At 38.8% G+C, this 17,487-nt stretch overlaps 1 protein-coding gene across 4 annotated transcripts in view; it reads left to right on the top strand.

The window, feature by feature from the left end:
• Positions 1-8,476, top strand: part of ZC3H13 (zinc finger CCCH-type containing 13) — a 47,480-nt gene extending 39,004 nt beyond the window's left edge. For 2 of the 4 annotated variants that reach the window (XM_061353066.1, XM_061353065.1), the window contains exons 17-20: positions 2,897-3,052; positions 3,933-4,133; positions 7,212-7,375; positions 7,979-8,476. In XM_061353066.1, the coding sequence (XP_061209050.1) occupies positions 2,897-3,052; positions 3,933-4,133; positions 7,212-7,375; positions 7,979-8,149 (692 nt within the window). In that variant the 3' untranslated portion in view covers positions 8,150-8,476. Of the gene's footprint in view, positions 1-2,896; positions 3,053-3,932; positions 4,134-7,211; positions 7,380-7,978 lie in introns of all 4 variants that reach the window. The other 2 variants (XM_061353069.1, XM_061353068.1) reach the window with 2 other exon arrangements.
• The last annotated feature ends 9,011 nt before the right edge of the window (positions 8,477-17,487 follow it).

Raw genomic sequence — 17,487 nt, 5'->3', positions numbered from 1 at the left:
TTTTGAAGGGTAACACCAACATTTGATTGCCTTGTTATATTATTGTAAGATGCATTTCTTAGTGTGAAAGTGACAGGTAATGAGTGAAAAATAATTAGTGTTGACTTGGAACTGTTCTTTAGGGTTTTTTTCTGCAGAGTCCAATTATCATACAAATGACTGTCTGATTAGTAGGTGAAACATATGTATGGCTTCGTACAACAGTCCAAAAATGGCTTTCCTGAGGTAACGGTATTAAATGCGGCTTCAGTTTGCTGGCCCTAATGATACTGAGGAAAGCATACTTGGAATTAATAATTAAATTAAGGGGCAAACAGTGAGAAACTCTTAAGAGTTTTCTGCATGGATTAGACAGCTTGGCATCTGCAATCTGTATTAACATAAAGAAAGAGTCTAAATCCAGGGTAACTGGTGTCCATTACTGTTACGTTCAGTAAATTGAGGATTTTTGGTGATTGCAGGAGTTTTCTTCTCCAAAGTCTGTTGAGAGGGGAAAAAAAAGCATTGTCAAATTTGGATTTTTTGGATGTTTGGGATGGTAAGACCTGAAGTCCATAGTCTTAGAAAGAGAAACAAATTAATTAAGCCTTTGTAATTTGACACAAGATAACAGGACATCGTCTCATCATATTTGCATTCTTAATAAGAATTATCTGTAGTGTTCATTGTTAATTTGGGCAGTTAAATGTTGTCTGGAGAGAATGATGAGGAATATTTATTACTTCCTATATCTCCTACCTGATTACTAAGTGGTCATTAGGGGTGACTGGTACAGTGGAGAAGATCCTGTTTAAGGAGACTGTGGAGAGGAAGCACTTATCAAAGATAGTATTTGAGCATGGGAAAGTCTGCTCTGTCTTAACAGCAGTGGAGAGATTTCAGTGGTTTTTAAGCTAGAGGAAGGAATAATACAATAAATCTGAGAGTACAATGTGGTAACTTCAGAAGAGTTGGTGAAAGGCTGTTGCTGGGTATATCATGTGGTTCCTGTAACTAATAGGCCATGGAAATTGTGTTCTTAGGTCCAGCCTTTCAGCAGACTTCTTATGTTTTAATGTGTATCCTTTGGTGTGTTTTTCAGAGGTTGTCTTGTAAATTCACTGAAAATTATCATGTGTAGGAAGTTATGGTATATTTAGGATTTACTTTTTTTAGAAAAATGTCTTTATAATATAAATACTAGATGGCATTCCACTTTATCAACAAGGCATAGTGTATAGCATGCTTGTAACTTTCTACCATTTAATGTACTTTATTGTCTTTCACTACTTATTACTCCTGCTTATACTGCTGCTTTTAGCTGACCAGTGTCATGGTTTTAATGCAGAATTAATATTGAAGTATATTTCTGGAAAAGAGCAGTAAAGATATAGTACTAGAATTACAATGTGGGATTTAGCAAACTTTGATTTGAAATTCAAAAATGAGAAAAATAATCTTTTTTTTAGATCATGTATTAAGAGCTATGGATTATTCTTTTAATTGCTTCATAGGGTAATTCTTTAATGGTTCATCTGTGCTGTCCAAACACATGTTTATGTTGAGCTAGTATATCTGGTAGATCAGTGAGGAGACAGAAGATGGATCATAGACAGTGAACATTCAAAATCGTAAGACACAAAATGAAATCCAGTACAGATCACCTTAATTTCCTTTTAAAGTGGAAAAACATTTTAGAAAATGAAACATAATTTACAAAGCTGATGATGTTAAGGAGGTGTCTGGCATTTACTTGAACAAATTACTATAGTTATTGTCTGACAGAATGTGTGAGGATGTAATTACCAAATTATTTTAATGTCTTAAACCTTAATGTGTTTGCTGTAGCAGTGGGCTTAAATAATGCCCATGATGCTCTGTGCTTCCTCCAAAGTGCTGCCAGGTGGTCTGAGTAGTTAATTTAAGCTCTGCTAGCATGTCTTTTACTTGTTTTTTTCATGCTGATTTTTAGGTGAGTTGAGGTGGTTTTCGATTCTTCTTTTGTAGCTTTTACAAAAGCAAGCAACAACAAAAAGAATAAGGGGCAAGTTAAAGCAGAGGCAGTTTCCCTTCTGGCTGAGGGAGCTGGAAGATGCTAGAATAGTCATCCACAGGGGAGGAACCCTGTAAGGTCTGTCTAGCTAGCTCGTATAGCCAAATCGTATCAAGTACTGTGGTGGAGAACCCTAAGAAAGCCTGAGTTTAGGGCAGTAGGGTTTCTGAATGCTTGAATCAGACTTTTCTGTCTTGGAGGTGAGAGAATAGCTTCAGGTGTTCCTTTCATAACCTGTGTAACTTTGAGTGTCTTGTGTTTACAGGCTTTAAGGAATGTTTTTACCTGTACAGAACAGGTACTTGTATATGCATATAGTATGTGAATGTCAGGAATGTGACAACAACGAAGAAGTTTGACATGGCTTTCTAAAAATTCTTCTTGCGACTTCCACAGAGAATCTGAAAGTGTAAATAATTGCTTCATTCAGGATATCTTGCACCTTTTTATTTTGGGGGTTTGTTACTTTCTTTTTTAGAGCCTTTGGACTGAATCCTGAGTTTGGATTCGTGTGCAGAAGTATCCGAAAGACTTTGTGGTGTTAACTTAGATGTGTATTATTAACTACAGATTAGATATCAGATAACCAACATATGCTTCTTCTGAATGTCCTTCTCTGTGCAGTTTGACTAATACTGCACACACAAAAAATAAATTACTGCAATATATAAAATGCAAACTGCCGCATTATGTATGGGGTAAATAACTTGTTTCCATAAGTTAATACCTCTTTCTGTGCTGAATATACTTGTTCCCAATAGCTGGCAGTTTAGTTTGCTGAACCTCTTTGTTTTCAGGCTGCTTAAAACATGTTTAGAAAACAAGAACGATTGCTTTAAAGCAACAGTATCTATCTGTCTGCAGGAGGAGAAGATGAAGCAAAGATTGATGATGTACAGTCACTGGGGTCTGGTGCTGGAGAATACGAGCCCATCAGTGATGATGAACTGGATGAAATTCTGGCAGGTGATGCTGAAAAGCGGGAAGATCAACAGGAAGATGAGAAGATGCCTGGTAAAAGTATAGCAAAACCCCTTTTTATTATTTAAATATAAGTATTAGATACATTTGCATATAATGCAGTTGTGATATTGACAGTATTTCTAAATTAGGAATGCAGTTTGTATGCTCTTCAGCATTTCTTTGTTCTGTAATAGGCAGGTAAGCCTGCAAAGCAGAGAGATTAAGTACTGGAGCTGTATTGTGAAGTAATATTTAGCTTGTTTTATACAGTGAGAAGGGTAAGCTTTTTGGTTTTATAAAGATGTTTCCATTTATCCCATTTGTTTTGACCATTATTAGGAACTGATATTTTTATGAACAGATTTTATCTGTGCTTGAATGCTTCCCAAATGCACTGGGAAGCACATAGTTTTATACTTGTCTTGAGTTCAGTTGGGTCATCTGGGCTGTATCATTGGTGTTTATATTTTTTATGATGAACATACTAGAAAAGCAGTCATATGGCTATTAAATAAATAGTATAACTTTCCTTTGGAAAAAATATCCATCATCCAGAGTTGAAACATTAGCTTTTGAAGCATTTAATTTGGATCTGTCATAGCATGTTTAGTTTTACTGTGACTTCTGTGAACGGGTAGGTGAAGTGTTCAGATCTCCTGGCAAAGCAGGGTCTGAGCAGCCTTCCACAAAGGATTTTCAATAAAAATAAAGCAGAATATTAGGGATGGGATTTTTTTTTAATCCAAGAAGCTTTATATTTGTATGCTCCTTTTTTTACCTAAGTGAATTTTGACACGTGTACCTGAAGTGTCCAAGGATCTGACTTTGAGAGCTGCAGAACAATGCTTTGCTTTTAGGAGAGGGGGCTATGCAACACATGTGAAATTAATCAGCTTTGGTAAGGGATGATGGTGTGATAACTCTTATGTTTTTGCAGATCCTGTGGATGTTATAGATGTAGATTGGTCCAGCCTTATGCCAAAGCAGCTGAAAGAACCACGTGAGCCTGGAGCTGCACTCTTAAAATTCACACCAGGTGCTGTTATGTTGAGAGTTGGCATTTCCAAACGTCTGGCAGGACCAGAACTCTTCACCAAAATTAAAGAAACTTGCCAGAGAGCATTAGAAAAGCCTAAAGGTAATTGTTTCTGTAGGGGTTAAACTGCCTTTTGTACTTTGTGAAAATCTTTCTGAAGAATGCATGAATTCATTATTTTAGGTTTCAAGACCATAGAAAGCATATAATGAGTATTGTGTGAAAATTACAGTAACATAATACCGCTGCATATCCATCAAATTGGTGTTTTAGTTTCAGCAATGGTGACGAGATCTTGAATAGCAGCCTAAACAATTTTTCGTCTTAGTGGAATATTAGTTTTGTGAGACCATTCATGCTTTCCAAGCATAGAGTGTCAGCATTTTTTTTGAGAGCTAAATGCAGTAAATTACCAGTTATCTTGGAAGAAAGAGCAAGATTTCCTGTTTTCGCTGAAGGTCCTTTGCATGTCCTCTAATTTTCCTTCTGAGGATCCTCTCCAGAATACACAGATAGGAGTTTTTGGGTCAGGATGAGGGAGCTAAGTGAAATTTGTATATTATATTTCTTCTAGAAGTGGGAAATTCAGTAATGCACAGGTCTGGCATGTGGGCAAAGTGTATGGTGCAAGACATGTGTTATAGATGGGGCGGGCATGAACTTACCAGTGCTGTTTACTGCAATTCTGTAGTGTAAGCAGGAGAGAGAATACTGATTTTTCTCTTTTGCCATCCCAGGAACCAGCTAGGCTTTCTGCAACAACTTGCATGGTAGAATTCTTTCTATAGGATTGTAAAAACTTTGCTTTCAGTAAGATTTCTCTGCAAATTATTCCAGGATTTAAAATATGATAAAATTATGACTTCATAAATGATTTGTAGAGCCCCTGTTCTTATGGAAGAGCACATATTTCTGATTATTTTTTTTTCAACTGTATAAATTCTAGTTCTTAATTTGGAACAGTACTTTTTAATTCTTTGCCACATTATTCTTCATGCAGTTGTCTCATTCACCTCACAGTCTCAGATAAGCAGAGAGGAAAAAAAAAAAGCAACCCAACCCTGGCTTCTCCCAGCCCTGTAATTTCCATGAATGTCACTGCTTGCTTGAGCATTTAAATTGTGTTAACTAGTAGTCCTGGGCTGTTGCTACAGACATTTTCAGTGCATCATAGATAGCATAGTTTGAGGTGCATACTTGGTATTAGTAAGTACTGTAAATGTCCCACTGAAATATTTGCAGTTCTTTTTATGCAGTATTAGTTTTCTTCTAGTTAAAAAAAAAAAATAAAAATCCCTGCTATTATGCTTAAGAATAGTGATAATAGAAGGCTTTCCAGCACTGCCTCCTGAGCTCTCTTAAATGGACTCAGATTCAGCTGGACTTTGCTTTGGGGAGAAAGGGGGATTGAAGTGCCTCCAATGGTTTCCCTTTGGTGTGTGCAGTCTCTCACACATCAAAGTTGCTATGTGTGGAAACTGCCAGTAGGCTCTCAAGTGCAGGCATTTCCTGTGAAATCTGCTGGTTCAAGGTTTCCTTCTAGAGTGATTACACAGCCACAGCATGTATATTCTAAACAAAGGCACAAATATGGTGCCCTGAAAAGTGAATGAATTTGAGCTAGACATTTAGTGCATGTTACAGTGGAAATACAGTGTTTTCATTTTGGATTGGTGGTATAATTTGTTTCCCTGTTTCATTCTTGAGTTTGGTGGTCCCTTCATTGTTCTTATCGTGGATACAAAGTTTCTGGTAATAGACTGAAATGAAGAAAAAGGGAAATGATAGCTTTTTAATTATTATTCTTTGGAAACAAAAATCTGTAGTATGCGATGGAATTGAGATTTGTAGCTGATATCATCTGTTATATGCAGTTGTTTCCTCTAAGGTTATGGACATGCTTACTTTCCAGATATGCTCAGCATCTGGCACTATGCACTCTGCAAGCTGTCAGTGTTACCTCTGAAGTGGCCTTTTTGTTTCTTGCCACGTATTTGTGATGTTGATTGTCCATTGAGGTTGTCTGGATGACTTCAGTGCAATTCTCTTTAACCTGCCCTTGATTTCCTGTAACTTTCTTGTTTCTTTTCACCTTGTCTAAAATCTAGTCTTGCTCAGCTTCATCCAGATTCTCCAGGTGGTTTAAAAATGCATCTTTGTTCTGTTCTGTGTGCATACTGCCAAACAATTTTAGCTGTTAGCTGCTTTATGTTGCCCGGTTTTGATGCTGACTCTAGTAAGGTATTAGATTCTCTGATAAACACCCAATGTTTTACTATATAGTGGTGGCTGTGTTGGACTCAGCTGCATACACTACCATTTTTAAGGGTTGGGTTTTTTTTTCAATTGTATTATAATCCTCTTATTTATTGTGAAAGGGTTATAAATCAGTAAGCTGCAGCCCAGCCATGTGCACCCTTTTTTGTCTTTGTCTGCATTTCATAGAAACAGAGCGGTTGCAGAACAAGACTCACCTCAGGATCTTTTGTTAAAGTAATTAAAGTCTTCTAGCTGCACGCTGCTTCTTCTGATAAATGTATTAAAGGACTAGTCCTGGCACTGAGTATTGTTAACAAATGCTTTAGATGAGCCAGTAGGAGGGGGTAGCTCATTGGCATCTCTTGACTTGTTCTCCAGGTTCATTCAGCATCTATAAAAGAATTATTCTACATAGGAGTATTTCACTTCTGGGTAGCCATACAAAAGGCCTGTGTGGACACTAGTGTGGTTATCTGATGTCTTGCAGAGAATGGAAGCTTAGACCACTTTCTGATTAATGCTAGTAGTAAACTCCTTTTGTCACACATATCTGACTGTAAATGGTATCCCCTCTTCTGTCCCAGAGCTGTCACTAGATTTTTAGGCCTCTCAACATTTATTTCCCATGCTTGATGCTGCATACAAACATACCTGTCCTTCCCTTTAAATGGTTGAGGATTTACTCAGGTTTAAAACTTAATAAACTTCATAGTGAAGTTTTTTTGTTGTTTTTGTTTTTTTTTTTAAGTTTAGAACTTAATAAACTTAATAAACTTCATTATCCTTTATTCCTCGAACCTTGATATGGTTTAGAAGGCAGAAGTACAAATAGTAAAACTTTAAGAAGTTTCATATTACTGGATATTGGTATTCAGAGATACTGTATATATGTTGATCTCTGCAAATATCAATTCTTTCTAGATGCAGAAAACCTTTTTGAACATGAACTGGGGGCTTTGAACATGGCTGCACTTCTACGGAAAGAAGAGAGAGCTGGTCTTCTCAGTAATCTGGGCCCCTGCTGTAAAGCACTGTGCTTCCGAAGGGATTCTGCAATTCGTAAGCAGCTAATGAAGAATGAAAAGGCAAGTGCTTCATTTCCAGTGCTTGATCAGAACATGGAAACACAGATTCCATTATGCAAAGCATTTCTCTAGGAACATAATTTTTGTATTTGTTGTTCTGCAGTAAGCCTGGTCCTTTAAATAACGGAAAACAGACTTTTATTTAAAGAGGTTGTAGGGTGTTTATTTTTTACTTAAGATGAGAATTTAATTTAAGATTGACACTAGACGTGGGTGCTGTTTCTTATTTGGGGGTTTCAATTCTGAAGATACGTTTTCTATATTTAGAGAGTACATTCTAAAAATAATATACTAAAATACAATTTCATAGACAATTGTTGAGTAATTCTGCTTGAGATTCCATGTATTTTTATGAGAATTAAGGATTCTGCTCTTCCAAGTCAAAATTGAAAGAAAAAAATCCTTAAGCCATTTTTGCACTATGGTAGATTTTATGATCTTGCATGCTAAATACAAAAAACATTAATTCTGTCTTTTCTAGTGAATATGTATAATTAAACCTCTAATTATTGAGAGCACTTGAGGTTAATGTCTCAGCTTGCATGTTAAAAGCCATTGTTTTCAGTTCTTTCCTTTTTTATTTTTCATTTTTAATTTCAACAGGGAGCAACGAAACAAACTTACACAAATTCTGCAGCAATGGACAGTGACTTGTTACGGTTGAGTCTACGGTTGTTCAAACGGAAGACTGTGTGCCAAGTTCCTGGGCAGGAAAAGACAGAGGATAGTAAAATTCCACAACCAGCTATCCAGCAAGAAGTGTGCGTGTCTTGAGCAAATGACCATGGTGGCACTTTCTAGTTGATTTCCCACTACCAGTGTTGGTACTGATGTTTAGAACCAGTTGGTTCGAAAGCAGATATAGAAGATGGAAGAAAATACTCTGTATGTACACAGATAAGAATCATTGGGTTTGGATGTGAATAAAAGGGGTAAAAAATAAACAACTTCTGTGTGAAGTTCTCTGCAAATTTTATAATATTGAATCTTATGCTGTAATATAAATCTGTTTTGTGGTGCATGAAGTATAATAATGTGAAGCTGTCTGGTTTTAGCAGTTTATAACACCGCCTAATATTAAACTGAAGAAAACTGTTTGCATATCTCTTTCTTCATTATGAATGGGCTTTTCCACGACCATCCTGGTTCCTCAATGCACATACAAAATTTCTTAAATAGCTTGCTTCCTCAGAGTCTACTTCCACTTTCCAAATCCATTTCTTATCACAGCAGCCTGTGGTGTGGATCTGAACCTTGATAAAACTCTGGCTCTTTTCCATCTTTAGTTTAATTTCTGCTAATTTCTGGACACAAAAGTCTTGTCTAGTCACTTAAGACTCCCCTTCTTGTTGATGAAGGGAATTAGAAAAACTTCCAGGAAGTGATTTATGACCAGTTTTAGGTGCCTTTAAATGTACTTACGAGATTAACAGCATTTTGGAAATGCCTGCTGCTTACAAAGAAAGGCTAGTGCATCTCATTTACATACTATTAAGTATCTGGCAGATCGAACCCATGCAGCAACTTGCGGGTATTTCGTGTTTGATGAGTTTCAGGAGGTTTTGGATGTTAGTAATAAAGGCAGTGAGCAAGGATGGTTTGCTGAGTGTTAGAGATTTCAGGGTCCTGATTAGAAGTTTATCAAGCCTGGGCTCATTTTTGTAAGAATTGTTTTCAGTCTGAGAAGTTAATATGTTCTGTGCAATTGTTGGATTATACCAATCAGTTATAATCCATATATTAGTATGTAAATAAGCAACATAAATATATTACATATTTACATATTCTGTGAAGGCCTCCACGTGAAACTGAGTCTTCTGAAACTTCAGACTAAGTCTCTGTAAACACCCCTCTACTTTTCCTGGGTTTAAAACTGTTGCTTTGAATTCTGGTCATAGAGGGTGGGAAAGAAACACTCATTTAATCTTGATACCAGCCTGCTGCAAAGCAGCTTGTTTTTATTGTTCTCATTCAGGTTGAAATTGGGTTACGAACCACTAAATTTTTTAGCAGTTGGTTTATGTTAGTTTCTTACCCTTTTTCTCTGCTTGAAGCCAGCACACTGAGGTGGGAAGTTGACGGTGCAGTTTAACAGCAGGCTTGTCTCATATCTCTTGTGATTACTGACAGTTGTGTTGGCCTTCAAGCAAAGGCCTAAATACGAATATCAGTTCAAATACAAACATTTTTACTATAATTCTTTCCTGTAGCACCTAGTTACATAACTGTCAGTAAAATGTTCTTATAATATGTTTTTAAAAGTGCTGTTAAGGAAAATTTGTGCGGGTTTCATTTATATTTTTGGAAGTGTCCCTGCCCTATATGTGCATGTATCAGATATAGATGGCATGAAAAATTTCTACCATTTGTTTCATTCTTATCAAATTACGTTATTCAGGCAAAATTTAAGTTTTTCACTTACTGAACATTTTAAAGGGCTTAATATTATTTTTAATGTCATTGGTGATTTTATATATGCTTATAAAAAAAATAGTCTTAAACAAGATAGTACTTTAACCTGAGTAAAAGTTAACAAACCTGTCCTATGCAGCCTTTAAATGCACTTACCTATTTTACAGCTACAGTAACGCTGCCTTTAAGCTGAAAGTATTAGATCATTGCTTCCAATTATGTTAAAGCCCATTTTAATCTCTTTCTCTAAAAGACATAAAAATGTTTGATAGCTGGAAACAGCCTGTCAAAGACTGCAGTATACAACATAGATTCACTGTGCGCCGTTTAATTACACTGTGCTTGCCTTAAACACTCTTCCTGTAAAACCGTCAAGGTGTATATATGCACTTAGTTCGCAGAAGAATATTTCACACCACTCCAGAAAATACAAAATAAAGCAGGCTTGTTGTGCTACTGTGAGTATCTTGTGAAGTGATAGCATCCCACTGAAGGTAAAAGCCAGTGCTGACCTGTACCATGATTTGTTGGAATTAAACAAAAAAGATGCTGAAATTGCCTCTTACGCATCTTTGTTTTGATTCAGTTTGCAGAAGTACATTGCAGCACTGGTAGAAAACACGCCTGTTCCTGTGGAAGCGCTTAAGATTTTTTTCCAAGCAATTCACCTCTCAGCTGGCAGGGATTACTGCACAGGTAGAGCCCAGCAAGTGTGAAATTCCTGTGTATGAGCATTTTGGTCTCTAACAAAAAGCAGTGTTTAGTTTGCAGGGAATGTAAGTTACAATACTGTCATCACGTAATTTTACAGTAAGAATGAGATTTGCTCTTACTGCAGTTTCAGAAAAAAGATGTGAAACTTGTCTGAATCAGAGAACTTGCTGTAGGACCTTCCATCCCTTTTCCTGTGTTGGTCATCACTTTTCAGATAGGGTCTGCCTGCCCTGTTAGCCTCTTCCTTCTCTTCCTTTCTCTCCATTTCTCTCCTAGCTTGATTTTGTGTTGAAAAGAGTAGTTGAAAGAATTTTAGTTCTCATTTTGCAAGGCTTCAGCATGGCACATAAGAGCCTGTAATGATTCAGGCAGGGGTGTGCAGACAGAGCTGAATGTGTCCCTCACATGCCCTTGTGCGCTCTAGCTCCAAGTCTGAAAATGCGGAGAAGCATCTATCCCTGCTCTGTTTCTGCTTTTTAAGCTGTGGTAGCAACTTGAAAGCAGTCCCTGTACCAAAGTAGAGATGTCAGCCATTTCTGCTGCTAAGCTCACGCTGTGCCTAGTTAGATGATAAATTAGTTCTAAGCTTCCCTGAGGTGCAGGCCAGAACGTATTGCTGCAGAAGAAGCAGCTGCCACGTGTGCTGGTAAGATGAGGCAGGCCTTCGCCCGGGTGAAACGCCATGCCCAGCTCTTGCAGTCATAACAGATTCACAGACGGAGCAGATTTTTGCATCCTTGACACAAATGGGACTATGACCTGTATCTTGGGATATTGTCGTGTTCATTATCACAAATAATACTTCAAGGCTATTGCTGCTCCAGCTAGTGGAATGAGATACTGATTTTTGACAGCAGGCCATCTGTACAGCATACTCGTAAGACAGGGTTTAGACAATTGTACTAAATTAAGGCTGTTTGAATTGCCTTGATGCAGTTGTGTTTTCCTGTTTCTGCTGTAGGAATGCCCTTCTGCAGAGAGCAGACTGGCTGGAGCTGCTCTGCCTGTACATGGCAGGGAACAGGATGCATGTTCAATTCCAGCAGTTGCTACCAGCTTAAAGAGTTCAGGAGCCTTCTTTGTTTAGCACTAACACTGGAAGTTAGTGCTTTTGAAAGAATCTTTGTACAAAAAGTTGTTTCTACTGTACAGGACTTCACCATCATGCTAAGGGGAAGCCTAAGGAGATTGTACTAAATGCTTGTTCTTGGTACACACATTGTATAATAGGTAAGGTTTCCTGGGCTATGTGGGTGGCCAAGAGGTTTTGGATGCAGTTTCAGGAAACTGCTTAAGAACGACAGATGTAGTGTTGCTGATAAACAACTCTAAATGAAGGCCTAAACATGGAAGTAAAGGAGTGTGACCAAGCATAAAGATGCAAGGGATTTCCTAAACCAAACTGACATCCTAAGACTTTTGAAATTTATCCCATCAAAATCAATAAAGGAGTCCAAACATGTGGGAGAGGCAGGGGCTACAATAGCATTCAAAACCCAAATAACAAGTTTTTTTGAAGAAGACAATGTTTTTATAATGAACAGCCAGTATCATTGCCTCTGCCCTGTCAGTAGGGATCAATAGATGAAAGCAGGAAGATAAGTCTATTCTGGGAATGTTTGATTTTTTTGTATCAGCTTTCACTGCCAGGGATGCACCTACCACAGACTTGCTTTTTCCCCTGGTAATGAAGGCCAGGTATCATCTTTAAAGACAGAAGTTTCAAAAGACGTGCTGGAATGAACTCCTGTGGGACAAAGTAATATGCTGCCAGATTTAAGTGTATGTTCTCATGTTCAAGGGGTTGTGTTGGTTGCAAACATGCAGTTCCTAAAAGGAGGGATGATTGAAGTGACAGGTATTGGATGGGGATTTTAAGAAAATTCAGAGAGTTGTGGAGGGTGGCAATGCTTTTTCTCGTCTACTTCATGACTAAATTTGTTTGAACATATGCGTATGAGAAGTGCTTAGAGCACAGTGCAGAAGGACTCTTCAGGAAGGGTGTAGTAGAAACGGGAGAGAATTAAGTAGCACAGGTTGTAATTGTCAGCCTGGGCATGTGTCCTCACACTTCATCCCTGTCAGTGTTCAAGGCCAGGTTGGATGGGGCCTTGAGCAACCTGGTCTGGTGGAAGGTGCCCCAGCCCGTGGCAGGGGGGTTGGAATTAGATGATCTTAATGTCCCTTCCAACCCAAACCATTCTGTGATTTTGTGAGCCAGGAGCTTGCTCATTAGGGTGATGGAAACGGATCTAGGAATTCTGAAGACACAGTGAAACAGCTCTAGAAACAGGCAGTGTAGCCCTAACATGGCTCCAGACATGTTTCCACCAGGGAGAGGAGTGGTTTTACTACTTGCTGTAGTACCTGCACATTCTTAACCTAGTTTTCTCTGGTCTGCTCCCCTATGCTTGCAGAAATTGAATTCAACCTGCAGGCATAGGAAGCTCTGTGAAAGTGAGGAGAAGAGTGAAGTATAAATACTGTCTCCTGAAAAACTGGGGAAGTGAGGAATGGGGAGGAAAAACTGAAGGTCAGCAAAAGAACAAGTGAGCCTAAGCTGCCAATATGACCATGAAGATGGATACTGAAAGCCACCTGAGGACCTGAACAGGTGCACACAAGGTTTACCTTCGCTTTGAGTTGCAAAGGTGCTTTGTGTCAGGATGTAACCTTCAGCTGTCTCTATCTCAGACATCATTACTGTGCCTGTGTCTTGCATGCTCACAGAAAATGTGTTAGCAAGGGGTTTCAGGGGATTTTGAATCATCTCACACAAGGTTACTAGAAAAAATTAAGCTGTAGCAAGTGAAGGATAAGGAAATGACATGAATTAAAAATTAACTGGGTAACAGAAGGTAAAGCAGAGGATTAAATGATCACGTCTCATCACAAACAGCTCAGACTGGGTGACCTCCCTGTACATTTGTGATTTGGGAAGCAGCTGACTGAGAAGGAAGATGAGAAAATTTGCAAATCACAGTTAAAACAGGAGAAACACTCAAGGAGATGCATTTGCTACCATGTGGCCCATTCATTTAGCTCATTTAAAGCCCTGCCAGTCAGCATCAAGACGTCCAAATTGACTGTATTGGGTTTGCATGGTAAGGGGTAAGGTTTTGGTAGTGAGGAGCTGGAGAGGTGGCTTCTGTGAGAATCTGCTAGAAGCTTCCCCCATATCTGACAGTGGCAATACCAGCCGGCTCCAAGAGGGATGTACCACTTGCCAAGGCTGAGCCCATCAGCAATAGTACCTCTGGGATAATGTATTGAAGAAGGGCGAAAAACCCTGTGCAACAGCAATTGCAGCTGGAGAGAGGCGTGAGAATGTGTGGTGTAAGAGAAACATCCTGCAAACACCAAGGTGCAATTAAGTAAGTAGTATCTGTGCCAGAAGGGAAACTGTAGTTCATGGCAAACTTCAATCTCATGTATAGCTATGTGTCAAGCCAAAAATAGAATATACAGAAAAGATGATGTATGCAAAGGTAGAAACTAATGCAAGTAGGATCCTAATACAAGAAAGGTTATTGCAAAATAGGTGAGAACTCACAGAAGGCACGGAAGGTACTGTATCAGAGTTATTAAACTTCTTGGGACCATGTCCTTAGAAAGGAAAGGAGTAATAGTAGGTATGATTAAAATATATGAAACAGGAGTAATAATAGGTATGATTAAAATATATGAAACTGTGGCCCAGAAGGAAGATGAAAGATACTTTTTTCCTGCTGCTTATGACGGAGTTTGTAATTCAGTAAAATGAAAGAGTGGCAAAATTGAATAATGAAACTGAAATTTTTATTTCTCCTCACAGTTAGGCTGAGAGTTCAAGCTGCAGGACATTGCAGAAGCTGAAATTTAGCATGATTTCCAAAAGGACTGAGAGTGCTGCAAGTATATATATATGTTCCTGGGAGGTAAGCCAAGGCTGCGTCTGTAAGAGCTAGTATGAATTTACATACAATGGGGAAGGCTCTCAGGCATTGTGAGCTCCTGGTACCCAGCAGTTTGTTTCTGCATGAGGAAGCTGTCCCAGCTCCTGAAATACGATGGCTGCCTACTGGGAAAAGCCCCCGATCCAGCTGCCAAATCACACAGGCATTTGCATGAGCAACAATTCAGTTTGGGACAGGCCAGGTTCAGTCACACAGCTGTTCGGACTCAAGACAGTCATGTTCCTCTGCTTGGGAACCATCCTGGGCATGTTTGAGTCTTTCAGGATGTCATATGCATGGGCTTAAACTGCACACCTCTTGGAGACTGTGAGACCTCCCAGGAAGACTATGTCAGCGTATGTCTTAACTCTGGTTGAACTAGGAGAACCTGTTTGATGGCTTCTGAGTTTTCTTTTGAGGTGTCTGGATAGGACCACTGTAAGTGGAAGATTTACTGGCAGATAAATTGACATTTTTCCTGCACAATCTGAGTTGTTTGGTTGTTTGGGTTTGGTTTTTTTTCTTTATGCAAAAGATTTTCTTGCCAGCTTATCCTTTTGGATAAGCTTTGGATAACTTGCCTTTGGGCTGGCAAGTTGCCCAAATAATAAATGCACTGTTAAATTCACACTTAGCAGCAAATATTCTGTTCTGCACTTCCCCTAAGCACTGGTACCCCCTCTTTGCAAATCTCATCTGATGCATGTACTGTCAAAACATAAATAGGCAACTGTGACTTCTCTGCTGTCTGCTCTGGAATGATAGCATAATCTATTTGCTGTATTCATCCCTTTCATTTCCATTTTTATTGCTATAATCTAACCCACTTTTTTTTTTCTTTCTTTCTTGGTGCACAAATTATGAAGATGGCCTTGCCTATTCATCAGCAGGCACTAAAGCATGTGTGGTGTGTGATGCATGATTCTATCTTGTTGTTTGATCTAGTTAATGCCACATTCATAACTATACATAAAAAATGGGGAGTGCTTTCTGATGACAGCTTAGTGTAAATCACTGGCCCAGGTGAAAGCCTGGAATCTTTTCAGATCTGAAGTTTAAAAACCCCAGTTGGATAAACAGCACTTTTAAAGGGTTAAAACCTGTGAAAACCAGGTTCTGTTCATTGAATGGGCACAGGAGCCTTTTCCTGGAGCACCAGACCAGTGGCATCACCATCTACATGGAGATGTCATCACAGGGGTGCTGAGTAACCACAAGATTCATTCATAAGGGAATGCTCAAATTAAGGTCCCACTTCAGCAACATTTTAGGAAAAGCAATTTAATACTGCTCAAATATCATAGGAGCATAAAACAGCCTGATTTTGCATTAAATTGCTGAAGCCTGTAATAAAATATACTGGGTAGTTAATAAATAAGGCAACTGGATGGAGAATTTCAGAGCTAAACTTTTTTTCCTGGCAACAGGCATATATCAGTTCCAGCCTCAACTCAGCCATGCACGTCTGGGTGGAAAGGAAAGATCGTGTTTGCGTAGGGGAGATTCAACTCTAATTTTCACCTGTATAAACCAATGTGAACTGTGAAGAGAATTACATGATTAAATTTATATACTACCGAAGTGATAAATCAAATCTCTGGAAAGATGTTTTCCTTCCCTGCTTGCTTCTGAACCGTAGAAATTGTTTTTCAGCTCTTCAGTGAAGAAAAGCAGAGGAGGATTTATCAGGTGGTGAGTTTGGTGGGTTTTTTTTAATATTTTGTGTTGCTGTAAAGTACCTAATCATTGCTGTATTGATTTGTGTATCAAAAAAGGAATATTAGGTAAAGAGCAGGAGTTTCCTTGGCTTTTGTCCCTGGTTGTTAAATAAATACATATATATGTTTTTGCTACAGTTTCCAGGGGACAATTTGTCTGGTCTGACCACAGGACCTTATGCAGCCTTTCAGTTCTTAAAAAGGGCCTATGGGAAAGATGGGGAAAGATTTTTTAGCAGGGCCTGGATTGAGGGGTAATGGTTTTAAACTAAAAGAAGGGAGATTCAGGCTGGATGCGAGGAAGAAGTTCTTTACGGTGAGGGTGATAAAACACTGGCACAGGTTGCCCAGAGAGGTGGTGGGTGCACCATTCCTGGAGACATTCAAGGCCAGGCTGGATGTGGTTCTGGGCAACCTGATCTAGTTGAAGATGTCCCTGCTCATGGCAGGGGAGTTGGACTGAATGATCTTTGGAAGTCCCTTCCAACCCAAACAGTTCTGTGCTTCTATTTCATCTGGAGACATCATAACCCACTTTCATCTGATGAATAATGACACTATCCTGTAAAGGAATGGAGGAGACCTTAATGCAACCCTAAACTAAATTGTGTTGTTGGGTTTTTTCCCCTCCTTCCTGCAAGACTTAGGTAGCTTTGTGATTCACCACACCCTACTGATTATGAGCTGGGAATGTTTCTTCCCAGTCGTACAAAAAGAAAATGTTATGCAGCTTTTTGACCTGGATTAGTGGTGGGCAGAGCAACATATGATCTAATTCCTATTATTTCTTAGTTGTTGGCTCACGCCCACTCTGTCTTTCACCTGCTGGCATGTGCTGCTGTTTGCAGGCTGGCAGCTCCATGCAGGCTTGCTGGAAAAGGAATCACAAAGGGATTGTTAGATGGCAATAGGAAACAGTTGTAAATAAAAAATATTCAGAAAGCCAACAGAAGTCTTAAGGGCATTTAAAAATACGTTGTAAGGGACATCACGAAGACCATTGTAGAAATACAGTTATCTTCAGCTCAGCCTTCCTTCTAATTGAGTCTTGGACCCCTGCTGGTTAAATGACTGGCTTTCTATCTACGTGGTTAAATCTGCTTCTTTGTGGATAACTCTTTATGAACACTGCTCCTGTTACAAATCGTGAAGTACAATTTATATCGGCAATAAAAACTTTAACAATTGCTAAAACAGTTAACCAGCTCACTAGAACATTCCCCATCACAGATCTAGCCTTGGGAAGTTAACTAACAAACATGTTATTAACCACTGATGAGGAGCTGTTTGGAAGAGATTATTGCTTAATTAATCTTTGTGCTGAGCTAATAAG

This window comes from Neopsephotus bourkii, unplaced genomic scaffold, assembly GCF_033783945.1.
Source record: "Neopsephotus bourkii isolate Nb327-2 ecotype Australia unplaced genomic scaffold, CSIRO-AGI_Nbou_v1 NB_663, whole genome shotgun sequence".
Classification (NCBI taxonomy): Eukaryota; Metazoa; Chordata; class Aves; order Psittaciformes; family Psittacidae; genus Neopsephotus; species Neopsephotus bourkii.
The sequence above is the reverse complement of the archived record's forward strand: the minus strand, read 5'-3'. Positions and strand labels throughout refer to the sequence as shown.